Source organism: Pipistrellus kuhlii, unplaced genomic scaffold (assembly GCF_014108245.1).
Source record: "Pipistrellus kuhlii isolate mPipKuh1 unplaced genomic scaffold, mPipKuh1.p scaffold_m20_p_7, whole genome shotgun sequence".
NCBI lineage: Eukaryota > Metazoa > Chordata > Mammalia > Chiroptera > Vespertilionidae > Pipistrellus > Pipistrellus kuhlii.
Window position 1 is genome coordinate 30,570,658 of NW_023425573.1, and position 16,000 is coordinate 30,586,657.

General features: G+C 49.9%; 1 protein-coding gene across 2 annotated transcripts in view; it reads right to left on the reverse strand.

The window, feature by feature from the left end:
• The window catches only part of PASK (PAS domain containing serine/threonine kinase), a 29,831-nt gene that overhangs the window by 11,291 nt on the left and 2,540 nt on the right, over positions 1 to 16,000 (reverse strand). The window contains exons 2-12 of one of the 2 annotated variants that reach the window (XM_045575215.1): positions 14,888 to 15,116; positions 13,821 to 14,050; positions 12,818 to 12,988; positions 12,092 to 12,232; positions 11,206 to 11,340; positions 10,752 to 11,012; positions 9,277 to 9,433; positions 7,108 to 7,264; positions 3,444 to 4,720; positions 1,854 to 2,035; positions 1,298 to 1,465 (exon numbers count right to left, since the gene is read on the reverse strand). In XM_045575215.1, coding sequence (XP_045431171.1) covers positions 1,298 to 1,465; positions 1,854 to 2,035; positions 3,444 to 4,720; positions 7,108 to 7,264; positions 9,277 to 9,433; positions 10,752 to 11,012; positions 11,206 to 11,340; positions 12,092 to 12,232; positions 12,818 to 12,988; positions 13,821 to 14,050; positions 14,888 to 15,083 — 3,075 coding nt within the window. In that variant the 5' untranslated portion in view covers positions 15,084 to 15,116. Of the gene's footprint in view, positions 1 to 1,297; positions 1,466 to 1,853; positions 2,036 to 3,443; positions 4,721 to 7,107; positions 7,265 to 9,276; positions 9,434 to 10,751; positions 11,013 to 11,205; positions 11,341 to 12,091; positions 12,233 to 12,817; positions 12,989 to 13,820; positions 14,054 to 14,887; positions 15,117 to 16,000 lie in introns of both variants that reach the window. The other variant, XM_036422361.2, reaches the window with a different exon arrangement.

Here is a 16,000-nt window from a genome sequence, read left to right on the forward strand (position 1 = left end):
TGAACAACAAATACGTAACTATCAACAAGTGAATCTAAAAACCAAGGGAATTAAAAAAAAAATCTGATGATGCCGAAATCGGTTTAGCTCAGTGGGTAGAGCATCGGCCTGGGGACTGAAGGGTCCCAGATTCAATTCCAGTTAAGGGCATGTACCTTGGTTGTGGGCACATCCCCAGTAAGGGTTGTGCAAGAGGCAGCTGATAGATGATTCTCTCTCATCGATGTTTCTAACTCTCTATCCCTCTCTCTTCCTCTCTGTAAAAAATCAATAATATGTATATATATAATCTGATGAACAATATTAACTGGTGAATATAATAGAATCAGAGGTATGGAAGGGGAGTGAACTGATGATTCTCGGGGAAAAGGGGAGTTTGGGGTGCAGGAAGAGACTGAACATAAATTGTGCACCTATGGATGAGAACAATGGGGGTGGGGAAAGGGCAGAGGGTGAGGTGGGAACCTGGTGGAGGGGAGCAATGGAGGGGAAAAAAATGAGGAACATTTGTAATAATATGAACAATAAAGATTTATTAAAAAAAAAAAAAAGAAAGAAAGAAAGAAAAGAAAAGGGGTGTCTGTGAAGGGCAGGGAAACAGGAGACCTGTGGCATACCTGTCATTTCATCGGCTCTGCAGGTCCTGCCCCAGTTATGAGGGGGAAAAAAGTTGAGGAGATACAAACAGAAAAGGAGAGACAATTGTCATGACCACAGAGGAATGATCATTCATCTAGGAACCCACTGAACAGTGGTCAGAAGCAGGAAGACAGTTGTAGACTTCTGACCAAACATCAGCCCAAGCATGCAGCTCTGATCAATTCCAGCAAGCATGGCCCTCCCAGGACTTGGCAGGCTGGCATGGAACACCAGGCACTGTTCGCAGGGACAGGCAGCACTGTCACCACATCCCCAAATCACACGCATACTGGCCACTTCCAGCTACCTCAATAGGACTGGCTCTGAGGCTCACCCAGCAGCAGATATGTGAAATGGCCAGGATCACCAGCCAGGGAAGAAACCCTGCAGGTCTGAACCTGGAAGTCAAGAAGATGTAGTCCTCGTGCATGAAGGAGCATGGATGCCATTCATGGTGTCTGAAGCAGCCAGAGGGACGGCTAGGGTTGAGTGTGTTTGCTTTGAGACCTCCTCCCAGCATCCAGACCCCAAGCAGGGCCGGCCTCGTGCTGCACACAGAGGACTACTACCCACTGAGTCCCAGCATGTAGACATGAGTACTAGAGGTATGGGATCACCCAAGATGGTCCAACCCCACCTACCCCAAGGGCCCAAGTACCTCCTTATTCTGATCCCTGTCCAGAGCAGTCCATACGAAGCCAAAGGCTCCGCTGCCCAGTGGGCTCAGCGTACTGTACTTTTGAGAGTACGCACCCTCACAGGCTGCCAGCCCCTCCAACTCTCCTGCCTTGGGGGGCTCCTCAAACCACGGTCTGCTTCTGAGCATCTGTATGGGTGAAGGAAGGTATGAGGGGCCACATGTAACCATCGGAAAGGGGGCGGCAGCAGATGGGTGCATTACCCCACCATACCTTGCAGCTGTGGGGACAGCAGAAACCAACCCCTGTGTAGCCCATCCCTCCCAGGCCCCTGGGAACCCAGCCTGAGAGTCAAACTAGCACCCACATTGAAGCATGTTCACACCCCATCCTGCACATGGGCACATGCAGATTTGAAACCCTACATGTTGATTAATACTAGTACACAGGACATTAGAAGACAGGGTTAAAAAGCCTCCTCCCATCCTTCCCAGAAGAAACAGAAAGAGATGCTGATAGGAAGACACTTCCATGCAGACAGGCAACTGCAAGGCAGAGCAAACTACACATACCCACCTCCCCTGGGCTGGATCCAGGATGCTCACACGCGGAGTGCGTGGAGCTGGGCAGGCTGGCCAGCAACAGTTGGGTACGAGTGGCCGAGGCCAGGTGGCTGTGTAGGAGGTCTTTCACCAGCCAGCAGCAGAACAGGGGAGCAGGGCCTTGGAGCTCTACCCGCTTCACCTCAAACTGAACACCTGAGGGGAAGGTGAGAACGCACAGCCCTCCGCTGACTTCACCAAGACGACAATCATGATGAAACAAGCACACACCTTGGGCAGCACAGAACCATACAGAATACCCAGGGCAGGGGGCAGGGGGGCAGGGGGGCAGGGAGCACCAGGCTGAGCACAGCGGCAGCATCACCTCCACTTGGTGTGGAGCCAGAGGCTTGGTATATCCACAGCAGCCAGAGCCAAGGAAAGCACTTCAGGGATACCTGCAACCACCTGCCAACTCAGGAAAGCCTGGAAAACCTGCCCTCAACATACCAACAGGGGGAGGCTCTGACTCAGTGGAGGAATGTGAATGACCCAGCGGAAGCACACACACTTGCTGGCTGTGGGCCTTGAGTTACACTGAACTACACATGCTCTGCGCCTGTGCACAGATGCACTTTCACACTGCCTCCAGATCCTATACCCAAAAAAGGTTTTTATGGGGGAAGGGGGTGTTTACATATGGTTTTATGTTCTGTTTATATTTTTCAAATATTTTTTAAGTTTTTAAAGTTTAGGGGAAAAGCCTTAGGAATCAACAACACAAAACCCTAAACAACTGGCTAAAATAATATGACCTATTAATTAGGAAAATTAAAAAGTAAGCTGAAACCAGTTTGGCTCAGTGGATAAAGCGTTGGTCTGCGGACTGAAAGGTCCCATGTTCGATTCCGGTCAAGAGCATGTACATTGGTTGCAGGAACATCCCCGGTAGGGGGTGTGCAGGAGGCAGCTGGTTGATGTTTCTCTCTCATTGATGTTTCTAGCTCTCTATCCCTTTCTCCCTTCTTCTCTGTAAAGAAATCAATAAAATATATTTCTTTTAAAAAAGGAAAAGAAAGTAAGCCCTGGCCAGGTGGCTTGGTTGGCACATCTTCCTGTACACTAAAAGATTGTGGTTTTGATTCCCACTTGGGGTGAGTACAGGAGGCAATGTGATGTTTCTCTCTCATATTGATGTTTCTCTTTCTCTTTCTCCCCCTCTCAGGCCCTCTTTCCCTTCCTCTCTCTCTAAAATAAATAAATAAATAAATTAATTAATTAAATATCCTTGAGTGAGAATCAAAAAATAAATAAAAACAAGGAAAGGAAAGCAATCACCCTCAAATAGGCAAGTGAATGGGTCTGATCCCTACACCTTCCCAGAGCTAGCCTGGCCCTGGACTTTAGCCCGCCCTGCTTTGCAGCCCCAATGGGACCTGGGCTCCCCATCCTGGGAACGCACGCATACTATAACCCTCATGTGCAAGACATAACTTGTAACTTCATGTCCTTGAATGCATCACTTCTGCCAAAACTATCAATACTAGGGTGGAGAGCCATCAGACCCTGGGATGAGGATGCCCTGCACCCAGCTGCGCTCTAGGAACAATCCCCCAGAACATACTCAGCAGTGAGCCATCTTTGTGGCAGCAGCTCCCCAAGTAGGTGCCCTCCTGGATCTCCCGCTGCAGGCTGGTGGCCTCGGACGTCGCCGAGCTATCTCCTCTCACAGGCGTGGAGGTGATCTGGATGCTTGGCCTGGGCTCCTCTAATGGGCACATGTGCGTGGGGCTGGATCCCAACCTGGGAAGGACACAGCCACGGCTCTCTCTGCCACTCACAGCTTCACATTCTGAGGTATCAGATGGTTCTGTCTGAATGTGGCCCAGATGGGGCTCACAGAACTGCCGGCCTTCACCATGACTGAAGTAAGTGCCAGTCAGCAACAACAGCTCCCTGTCATCCAGAACCTGTTCCCCATGCCTATGCAGAGTGCTCACATCCACATCGGAGCCAGCCAGGGAAGGGGAGGCTGTCCTCACGAGCTCAGACGAGGCACAGGAACAGTTGGAAGAAGTTCGATCTGCCCACCGGCTGTAAAACACTTCCTTGAGATTCCATAAAAAGGAATTTCCGTCAGCCTCTGGGACCTCCACTGTGTCAAAGACGCCAGGGAGGTCTGTGGCTAGGGCATAGCGGGCTGAGGAGCTGCCAGAGCGGCCACTGTACAGGTCTCTGCCTCCCAGGTCACACAGCGACACAGGGGCGGAGAAGGAGGTATGGTCTGCCGGGACCAGCTCAATGGAGGAGATGTCCTGAGGTCTCCCAAAGTTCGGCTTGGACAGCTGCTCCTTCAGTAAGCAAGTCTGCAGCTCCTCCCTGTCGTCCTGCGCTTCCAGCCACTGCTCCTCCAAAGCAGGTATGGGAAGTGAGAGTTGCGCTGTCCCCAAGGGGCTGGCAGCCATAGCTGGGCTTCCCTGGGATGTGCCCCACTCAGCCCCACACCCAGGGTACAGCACTGGGAGGCCCACCCCTGCCAGCTGTCCCGCAGCATCAGCCTGATGGTTGGCAGTGCTCAAACCCATGCACTCCATCTGTGCTTCCTGGGACAATCCACACACTTCATCCCAGCTCCTGTCCTCAGCTAGGGTCAGAGCTTCAGAATCTTCACAGGAAGCAAAGGGTCTTATGACCACTGAGGCAGACCTGCTTCCCCTCAAAAGCTCCTGGCATAGGATCTCTGTTCCTGTAGGCTCCTGCTTCTCCAGGACAGTGTCCTGCTGGTCCTCAGGTGATGACATCTGGCAATGGGCTGGTGGGCTTCCTTCTGGAATGTTCCACTGGTGCTCAGGCAATGACTGCTCCTGGGCTGGTGGGCTTCCTCCTGGGATGCTGTACTCCCTGAGGATTATAATACAAATAGCACAGTTTCTTAGGAGCCACGAAAGAAGCAAAAACAGAGATCATGTGAACTTCCCTTCTATTACAGAAAAGTATAAAGCATTTAACAACATAAACTTATGACAAAAAAAAAAAAAAAAACGATTAAATTTTGTAACCAAGTTAAAAAATAAAGCACCAACATACATATTTTCCAGATAAATGCACATTTAGCAATGATTAATCAATCAAAGCCACAGAGCACCAGGACCATGTGCTGAATGGATGTCAGCAGTACACAGCAGCCTCATGGAAGGCAGGAGCAAAGGGAGAAGGGATTTAATTGGCACCCCCACAAGCATGTTCAGCATGTGACAGCCACTGAGGAAAAGGCTACCACCATACAGATAGAGCAACCGTGGGGAGATCTGGGTCAACACCCCTCCAGGTGGTCTGGCTGATGTCAGCCCCAGGCGACACTGGCACCAAGACCACTGGAGGTGGCCGTGGCCCGCCTCGTTAGGCAGACATGCCAGTGATGTGGTAAATGTACCAGAGGTTCACAGAGAGGCACAGGAGACAAAGGACCCCACTCAGAATGAAATAGCGAGCAGTTTGGAGGAGCAGTGGGAGTTGCTGTGAGGACCTGAGAGATGAGACAAGGATCTGCAGAGGCCAAGCAACAAGTATCTGTCCCTCTCGCTACAGCTACACCTACAACTCCATCCATCCACTGATGCCAAGAGACCAGCCCTATGCCAGTCACAGGAGCTGCAGGCCATCTGCAGGAAAGCAGCTGAACAGGAGGGCCTCACTGCCCTTACCAAGCAGGGTGAGCAACCTCTCCCATGTAGTTCAGGGTCAAGCTCTGCACTGTCCCTCCTTCACCTGCACCTCCCCAGCAGCCAGGTGTCACCCTGTCACTAAACTCTGGCCATGAAGAAGTGAGGAGGTATGGGGAGGCCACTATCCTCCTGCTCCCCCACTGCCAAGTCTGCAAGCCATGATGAACAGGGGGATGGCAGGACAGGACCTCCAGTGGTGGTACCGTAGGAACATAATGACCCTGAATGAGGCACCCAGCTTCTGAGTGCCTCATTCAGGGTCTCAGCATCTGGTCTAAACTCTAAGGATCCCACTCTGCTTCCTCACCAACCGACTGAAACATAGGATGGGCTCATCTAGTGGGACTCCCTCATTGCATAATCACATCCCAGAAAACAAGCTGTGCAGGGCCCTGAGGAGCTCAGGACAGAGTGGAACATGCTACCATCTAAGACACCTGCAGCAAGCACTCTCAGACCCTGTCTCATAGCACACAATCTGCTGGGGCAGAGCTTCCCTCATCTGTGGATGAGCCAGGAGAGAGTGGTTAACTGCTCAAAACATCAAGAGTGGACACCACAGTTATGGAAGAAGCCAGGGAGCCTAAGCAAAGGACAGGAAACAGCTGGAACATTTGTCAACAAGGAAATATCTACCTGAACTCTGGTGTCACACAGAAAGCTGGTTCAGAGGTAGCACCACAGAGAAAAATCAAAAATCTTCAAGACACACAAGTGTGTGCATGTGTGCACATATACACAGAAGACAACATGTACACTGTAACCTATTTGTGTACATAGTGTGTGCATGCACACAAGGAGCACAACATGCACAGTGATCTCTTTTGTTAAAGGAACAGGGCAGCTTTACATGAGCACATGTGTATTTTATATTCAAGTGCACAGGGAAACGGTCTAGAAGACTACAATTGCTGAAAGTGGTTCCCTCTCAGAAAGATTGAGAGATAATCACCGAACATTTGCTTTTGCCATTATTCTTCTGTTCTTTCGAAAAGTGCACATTCATTCACATATTACATATTTTAAAATAATTGTAAGAAGACTGGAAAACACAATTGTGTGGATAAATCTCCCAGACACAACAATGAGCAAGAGAAACCAGACATAAGGAATGCATAGGTCAAGTTCAAAGATAGCCCTGTGACCTGCATCCAGACCCTAGGGAAGTGAGGGCGCTGAGTCCTGGGCAGAGCAGAAAGGCCAGGCACACACACACCCTTGTGTGGTGCATTACTGTGTGCTGCGCATCAGATTTTTAAGGATAAAACTGGTTGAAACACACCAAAATGCTATGCACAACAGGATGCGGTAACAGAAAATGGCATTTTTTATTTCTACATTTCTCATTTTTCCAAATTCCCTAATATGTATTTCCCTTAAATAAAATACTTTGTTATTTAACACACACAAAGAGAACAGATTCATATAATTTTTTAAATGAGAAAACTGTGCTCATATCAATTCCTGGAACCTACCTAAATGTTTCCTTCCAGATAAAATGGGGGTAGTCACACAGAGGCTCCTAGGGAGCACCAAGTAACCTGCACCTTGCAGAGGACTTACCCCAGAGTGGGCAGAGATGAGAGGGGAGATGGGAGCTGGGCTCCAGTGTCCTCTTGAGTCTGAGTCCCTGTGACAGCTTCTTGGCTTACCGCAGGCTTTGGGGTCCTGTCTGGGGGCAGCATGTGGTCACCAGCGGGCATGCCATTAACCTCTGGATCTAGCAACAACAGCAGAAAAGAGTGTTTCCCATTTGCAACAAGAGTGTTTCCCAAAAGCAACCCCGCTGAGATAAACCTCCTCATTTGCCAGTGACTCAAGGGCATGAGGGAGATAACCTGATCTACTAAACTCCATCTGCCCCATGTTCAAAGGCTGTCCCGGATCCGGTCACTTCTAACCACCTCACAGACGCCTAGTCCAGGCCAGCACCCTCTGCCACCCTGCTGTACTGCCCGGGGCCCAGCACTTGGCCAGCATGGTGCCACTAACACCACAGTTGGAGCAGGTCCCTCATCGGCCCACAGCCCTCCTAGGGCTCCACTCTGACTCAGGATAACAGACACCATCCCTAAGATGACCACACAGCCCTGTGACCCAACTCCTGCTAGCTTTCCAGAACTGCACCCAGCACCCCCACTGAGAAGGCTGCGAGGGAGTGTGTGGGGTGCAATTCCTCGCTCCTTGTCAAGGGAAGGTTAGCACCCAGGAGGCTGCAGAGTGCCCCACTCCTTCCCCATTCAACCAGAGCTAAAGCTGCTGCCACAGCCCTGAGCTCCAGGGCAGGATTCACTCAGGGCAGGAGCCATGAGCTCTTAGTCCTCACTGACACTAACAAAGTCATAGAGTGTGACTCCGGGCAGGTGTGGGAGTAATTTTAAATGTTAAATTAGCCCTGCCAGCCTTCCCGTAGATGCCCTGGCTAGGGATCGAACCTGCAATCTAGGTATGTGTCCTGACCAGGAATTCAACCCACAAGCTTTCAGTGTACGGGACGATGTTCCAACCCAGTGGTCAGCAAACTACAGCTTGCGAGCCACATGCGGCTCTCGAGCCACAGTTTGCCACTCTGTTGACTAATGAGTTTGCCGACCACTGCTAAGGCATTACCCTTATCCAGAAGTTTTGACTTCAGGTTGAAGATATTTTTATTAAATTTTATTAAAATGTTTTTATTATTAAAGTATATTATTAAAGTGTTTTTTAAGTGTTTTACCCTACCAGTGGTCGGCAAACTCATTAGTCAACAGAGTGGCAAACCTCGGCTCTCGAGCTGCATGTGGCTCCTGAGCCACAGTTTGCCGGCCACTGGGTTGGAGCATCATCCCGTACACTGAAAGCTTGTGGGTTGAATTCCTGGTCAGGGCACATACCTAGATTGCATGTAGAAGGCAACCAACCAATGTGTCTTCATCACATCAATCTCTCTCTCTCTCTCTCCTCCCCCACCTTTCTCCCTTTCCCCCTCTCTCCTCCCTTCCACTCTCTCTGAAATCAATGGAAAAAATATCCTCACTGCTGGGGTGAGGATTAAAAAAATTAACAAGATAAAGAAATCCTGCCCTGACCGGTTTGGCTCAGTGGATAGAGCGTCAACCTTCGGACTCAAGGGTCCCAGGTTCGATTCCAGTCAAGGACATGTGCCTTGGTTGCGGGCACATCCCTGGTGGGGAGTGTGCAGGAGGCGGCTGATAGATGTTTCTCTCTCATCGATGTTTCTAGCTCTCTATCCCTCTCCCTTCCTCTCTGTAAAAAAGTCAATAAAATACATATATAAATATATATATATTTTTTTTTAATTAAATTATTATCTGTGTACATATTTTAACATTGCCCCCCCCCATATATATATTTTTTTAAAAAGAAATCCTACTGTGACTGTTTTACATCAAGTTAACTTGATATGCTACATCAGGCCTCAAACTGCATAAAACTACATAGACTTACTTACAAAAGACAGTCAATTAGCTATGGCATCTTGCATGCAGGCCTGTGAGAACTTATGACAGGCACGTGGGGGAGTTCTGGTCCTCTCCCTGCTAACATATTAGTGGGACATACACATGTCCTGTCCCCAGAAAACACTGAAGACCCATCAGAAACAGAAGAACACAATCCAACCTACACAAACCCTGATCTCTCCCCATCTCATCTAGCACACCCAAGCCCCGGCTCCCTTCTGTCCCCAATGGAGGTTCAGGCAGGCTCCTTGGAAGGAGGCCCCGGGCTCACACTCAGCCGTGCTCCAGCCCGCCAGGGGGTCCACAGTCGTTTCCTCAGGCCCACTCTGGTTTCCCATGTTCAGGTGGCTGACCAGGTCTGGCAGTGGTAAGTAGCCCTCAGATACAAGGTCCATATGGTAGAAGTCAGGGATCAGGAAAGTGATGTTCTAGAAAACAAACAGCAACACTCAGAAAAGGCAAGAGTCCAGACCTGCTGCACCCCCCACCATCCCTCCTAGAGGGGGAACAGAAACAAGGTGCCCAGTCTCTGGAGTATCACTCCTTCAGGTGAGGGAGATCTGAAAGGCCTGAAAATCCTCTAATGCTCAAAATCAACATGGAACTCATGACTTTTTGCCTTTTTCTTGTGAAAAAGAGAAAACTAACACACTCCAAAGCTAACTATTCGGGTATCTACACACTTCCTGAATTTGCCCCAAGTACTCCTCAAGCCTGGAAGCCCATGTTTACAAGCTTCCTACTCCAATGTCCTGGCATAAAAGAACAAAGGGCCTCGGGCAGTAGGAAATTAACTCCCAGAATCCAGCAGGGTCCTGCGCTGCACCGACCATGGCCCCAATGTGGGGGTCCTGGGCCCCGGACAGCAAGGACAGCCACTTCCTCTGATCTGCATGTGGCCCTGACCCCCGGGCTGCCCTTGGTCATGTAAATCCAGAACATGCTCTCACCCACACACTCCCTGAAGGAACCTGCTGTCCTCAACACTCCTGCAGAATCCCTTGTCCAAAAATCATGCCAACTAAGTCTCCATTAACTTCAACTGAACCCTGAGCCCGGGGAGGACATCACCCCTAGCCAACACCACTTGGAATAGAATCGCTGTTCCACTTACAACTCAGGTCAAAGGACCAACTTGTAACCAGAACACATGATTGTCACCTGGGCACTAAGTTTGAGGAGGTTTGTTTTCAATAACTGGTGCAGAACCACTCAGCAGTTTTGGGTAAGAAAAAAGGGGTAATGACCAACCCTGGAGCTTGGCCCCTGGTACTCAGGGACCTCTACCTCCCATGTGCAGGGAACTGAGAGAGAGCGCAACCAAGGAAGGTCACAGAAACACCTTCCTTTGAACAGCAGGCTTCCCCAATAATTCCCAGGGCAGTCAGGGAGAAGCAGACAAGCCCTGATCTGAGGGTTCAGAGCAAATGCCCACAGCTGTGACACACACCCTAGTCCAGTCTCTTAGACCAGACTCGATCAGGATGAAGCTGTGAGACAATAGCTCCCTCCCTCGGCTAGGGTGGCTCTGGAGATGGTCCAGAGGGTCAGAATGCTCACTGGGGTCTAGAAAAATCGAGCAGGGGAGTGGTACCGTGAATCCCTCTCGGCCCCCATGCCGAGTGAAGCCAGCAGTCGGACTGAAAGACGTGGAAGCACAGGACCAGGGACCAATGCACACCCTCACCGTCCAACCCAGACCAACTTCCCCAGAGGGGAGTGGCCAGCCATGCAGGGAGAGCCCACCTTGCCTAGGAGCTCGGTCCTCCCATAACCAAACAGCATCAGTGCGAAGCTGTGATTGATGCCATAGATGGTCCCGTCCGACAGGAGGGTGATAAGGCCACTGATGGTGGAGAACACCCAGATGGACGCCGAGTAACCTTGCTCAGAGGCCGCCTGGCCGGCTTCTAGATCCTTGCTATTGGGCTTAGGTTTCAGCTTTATGCTCAGCGGGAAGGTGGTACCATCCTTGGCTCTTCCAACAGACCTTTGAATCTTGAGATTCTGAAAGAAAAATGCACCACTAAACAGATCGCATCTCATCGCTGAGCTCTGAGTCTCTGCTGCTTTAGATCATCTATCACATGCCTGGCATGGGGTCACCTCAACATCCAGCTCCCTGTACCCCCTTCACCCCTGTACCCTTCTCCCGCCCTCAACCTCCCAGGGAAGGCAGAGCAGACGGTCAAGGCCCCACCTGTGGGATAGGCTGGCCAGGTGCAGGGAGCTGCACGGAAGGGATCAGGTCTGTGATGCGATGCCCAGTCACCTCGTTCCCACACTCGTAGCCGTGCAGATGGGCAAAGACACTGTCACAGGACGTGATCGTTCCCTTGGAGGAAAAGGCAGTGTTATAATAACAGCTTCTTTCTTTTTTCTTTAAATATATTTTTAATGATTTCAGAGAGGGAGAGGGAGAAAGAAAGAAACATCAATGATGAGAGAGAATCATTGATCAGCTGTCTCCAGCATGCCCCCTATTGGTGACCAAACCTGCAACCCAGACACATGCCCTGACCAGAAATCAAACCATGACCTCCTGGTTCATAGGTTGATGCTCAACCACTGAGCTACACCAACTGGCTGTAATAACAGCTTCTTGTACTTCAGCTTCAAACTTCACTGAACCTCATTGACACCTTCAAGCTACTCCTCCTGCAAAAGGTACATAACAAATGGACTTCTAACAACAGGTCAGCTGGCTCCTCCTGCCACATGGACCTAAACTGTTTAATCTGGAGGGATCTGCAAATCCCAGCATACTGCAGAAGCTCATCAGCTAGTACGATGACCACAGCTCACATCTGCTGTGCAGCCACCATCCTGAGGGCTATATGTATACTATTTCATTGAAGTGTTAAAGCAATCCCATGAGTGGTTACAATTATATCCTGATTTTGCAGATGAGGAAACTGAGACACGGGGAGATAAGGTTCTTTGCCCAAGGGAACAATTACTAAGGGACTCAGCAGATGGGGGCAACCTCCAGAATCCTCACATTGTTGCGGCCTAGAGGCACATGGTAGAAACAGCGTGTGTGATGCACTGGAGAGAAGATGCGAGGTCAGACTCAAGAAACTTACATCACTTTGGAAAGAGACCCAGGCTGATGCCCTCTCCACGGGCTCCAGCACAACCACACAGCACAAGCGAGGCTCCTGCTTCATCCTCTTCATCCACACGGACACTGGGATCCGCTCCCTGCTTCTGCTCACAACGTCCACCTGTGGACAGGGACAAGCTGCACCTGCAGTCTACCCCTCCCCCTTGGCCAGGCCCTTCCCATTCTAAGCACGTGGTATTTTCAAGCTCTGCTCACCTGCCTGTATTTTGTGTAAATAAAGTACAAACAAGGTTTCTGATACTAAACTTTACAATCTTTGAGTGAAAATTCTGCCAAAAGAGTAAATTTTATTATCAGCGGTATCTGTAATTTCTTAAAGAAACAGACACAATACATGCTGAATATCTTCCTCTTCTCAGCAGTCCGTCCCTAGGACAGGTAATTTTTCTGGTGTATTAGATCTCATCTAATCTTCCAGTGCCTGAGACCCAGAGCTCACCAACATGCAGTTCAACCCATCAAAAGCCGGGTTGGACACATCCCACAAGCCAGACCCCCAGCAACACCAAACAGTAAAAGCATGTTTCTGTCTTGGGAACCTGAGGTGGTGCTGCAGGCTTACTCCCAAATGAGCAGCACCAGGCCAGCAGCAGTGGCTTCTGTTCCTGTGGTGTCCTCACCACACCCCTGCTGCTCCCCAGGCTGCACGTTCCAGCCGGCAGCCAGTCCATAAGCCCAGACTCACCACTGTGCCAAACACCACAGCAGCGTGGCCGTCAGCCTCCACATGCTCCTCGCTGAGCGCTTCCACCACATCGCAGTCTGGCTTCAGGAAGAACTGCGTGAGCTTCAAACCTATCAGATCATGGCTGCTGTATCCCAGGAGCCGGCAAGCATTGTCGTTGGCAACAAGGATCTGAGTATGGCAGAGTGAAGGCACCAGCATTACCAGCAGCATCTTTAACGCCCAGAGCGGTGAGAAGAAGGTGGCTTGGGCACCCTCAGTGGAGGGAGACCCATCCTCTCCCCACCATCTACCATGAGCAGGCTCACACAGAGATGCTCTGTGTCTGACCAAGTGGAAAGGAGAATCTCCCCTGACAAGATGGGCATGTCATCAAGACTAGGAGGCAGCTGCTGAAACCGGTTTGGCTCAGTGGATAGAGCGTCGGCCTGCAGACTAAAAGGTCCCGGGTTCGATTCCAGTCAAGGGCATGTACCTTGGTTGCGGGCACAGCCCCAGTGAGGGGTGTGCAAGAGGCAGCTGATCGATGATTCTCTCTCACAATGTTTCTAACTCTATCCCTCTTTCTTCCTCTGTGTAAAAAATCTATAAAATATATATATATATATATATATATATATATATATATATATATATATATATATATAAAGACTAGGAGGCAATAATGGGACATGAGCCACACTTCCAACAGTTTCAATTCTTTGTATATAAAAATGTGCATTCATGCCAACATATTTAGCTCAAATATTGAACATTGTTCTTATTTCAGTTCAGCCAACACTTCAGCAAGCACAAATAAATAACAGGCCTCATCATCTCCCTGAGTCAATGTGCTTGATTGAGTCACATTTGGGTCTCCAAATTCATATCTCTGTTGTTACTATAGAAGTAAAACCAAACATTTTTTTAATTGCACTTAAATGCACAAATACTTCGAATTGAGGTTACAGGTTGAAGGCACAGACCCCAAACCCATCGCTGTATCACAAAGCGCAACAAATACCTCTGAGGTCTTGGCGTCCACCGTGAAGATGGCCTTGTTGGGGTTGCCCGCAGGGGACGGGAGCAAGGGCGTGGAGTATCCCGAGGACAAGCCACGCAGCAATGAGCAGCAGGACGTGCTGCCCAGGAAGCCAGCTGGGTCTGCCTGCTCGGCCATGGCTGGGCACTGCACTTTCCCTGTGCAAATGTTTTGGGCAGCCAGTGACGAGAGACAATAGGAAGTCCATCTGTCTTCTGGAAAGAAAAGGAAGCTTTAGAGTCCCTGACTACCAGGAGCTTGCTTCTGAAACACACAAAGCCCACAGCCCTCACCTCCAACCCCTGCAAAAGGACTAACCTGTAGAGCTGATTCATGTGCTAATAGTCCCCAGTCCACCTAAGCCAGCCCCAGGGGCTCCATAGTCAGCAGAGCTGTGTACCTCAGAGCTCAACATTTCAGTGTAAATAACACTCTGAGGTCCCTATCCACCAGCCAGCCAAAGGGCACTCTCCCTCGTCTGTCATTCCAGATCCCACTGCTGCCCTATCTCTTGTTCCCAGAAATTCTCTAATTCAAGTACTACCTGCTGTCTCCAGTCCTCTCCCTCCATTCTGCTAAACCAGTTGCTCCTCACCTCCAGAAAGTCTGCTCTTGGCAACACCTCCAGTGGCTTCCCCAGCTGCTCCCACATCCTACCCTGCCCTCAATACAGCACCCTGCCCCTCCCCTTCACAGCCTCTCACACTGCCAAGGCTCAGCCTCAGAACCTCTGCTCCCCTCCTGGCTCCAGCAACTGCCCCATCTCAGTATTGTCAGTCCCTCCCTCTAGGGCACATTTGTCAAACACAAGGCCCGCGGGCCAAATCTGTCCCGCCAGGCCTTGCAATGTGGCCCGCACCGCGCTGTCATCACTGCATTCCGCTGCGTTTCCATCACAATGACAGTTTATGACTGTTCAGTAAACCATTCGGCCCGCGATTTAGGCTGGATTTTAGATTTTGGCCCCTTCTCTGATTGAGTTCGACACCCCTAGTCTAGGGGATCAAAAACAGAGACGAGATGCCCTATGACCACAAGGAGGTAGTCACCGGAGAGTGTCATCCTGCTCTGGCAGAGTTTCGAGAGCCCATTCCTTCTGCTCAGGTGTCTGTGGGCCGAGGACATAGACTTGCTGAGCTGGGGGGAGGTCTGCACAGCAGGGCCCTCGGAGGATGCCAACGAGGATGGGTTCCTACACGGACACTTCCAGTCCTTTTCCAAGGCAGGTGAGCCTCTGTCCTCCATTGAGAGATGGTAGGCCGTGGGAACAGCCGTCAACTAGAAAACAAGGAGACCCTAATCAATTTCTGCAATGCAAGAAGGTGAAGACAGTTTTACCACATTATTCTTCCCAAGGCTGCATTAAGCTCAGCCCCAAACAGCCCTCTGGGTCAAAGCCTACATGAGGATAGTTGAACCAAAGTCTGCTAAAAGGAGCTCTTCAGTAGCATACAGAGGAAGAGATGGGAAGGGAAAAAATGAGGGGAAACAGACCAGACTGGGAGAGGGCTGAAAATGCTCTCAGGTCAAGAGGAACATTATCATTGCCATGAATCAAGTGGTTAACGGAGCTTCTAATAACAGCTATGTAAGGCCAAGGCTGAGAGTCTAGAGATGCACCACAGCAGAGATTTATGTCTTGAACTTTTTATTTTTAGATATTTGTGGATTTTCATGCAGATATAAAAAAAAAATACAGAAAAATTCCACATGGCCTTCACTGACTTTCCTCCGATGGCTCCACCTTATGTAACTACAGTACAGAAAAACCACCTAGAGGTCTGGACCAGGGGCTTGAGAAGTGAGGAGTCCTAGGGCCCGGGCGAAATGCCCACCCAGAGCCTGCATCATCCAAACTTCAGGCAGAGGTTTCCTCTGTGGGTCCAGCAACAAGCTGGCATGGTGAGGAAGGACACAATGGCATAGGGTCCCCTGGTTCCAAATTTGGGTGGCGGGTTTAAATGATTCACTTTTCTGTTATGATGTACAACTAATACTGAATTTATCCTTTTGTATGAGGCAACTGTACGTACTAAAAATTCAGAGACGTTTTATATACACATATACATCCAGCATGGGATCCTGAAAAGCAATAGCTGAATGAGTAGGAAGCTAGAAAATAAATAAGAAATGCTCAGAATGTATTGCTTTTGTTCAAGTAG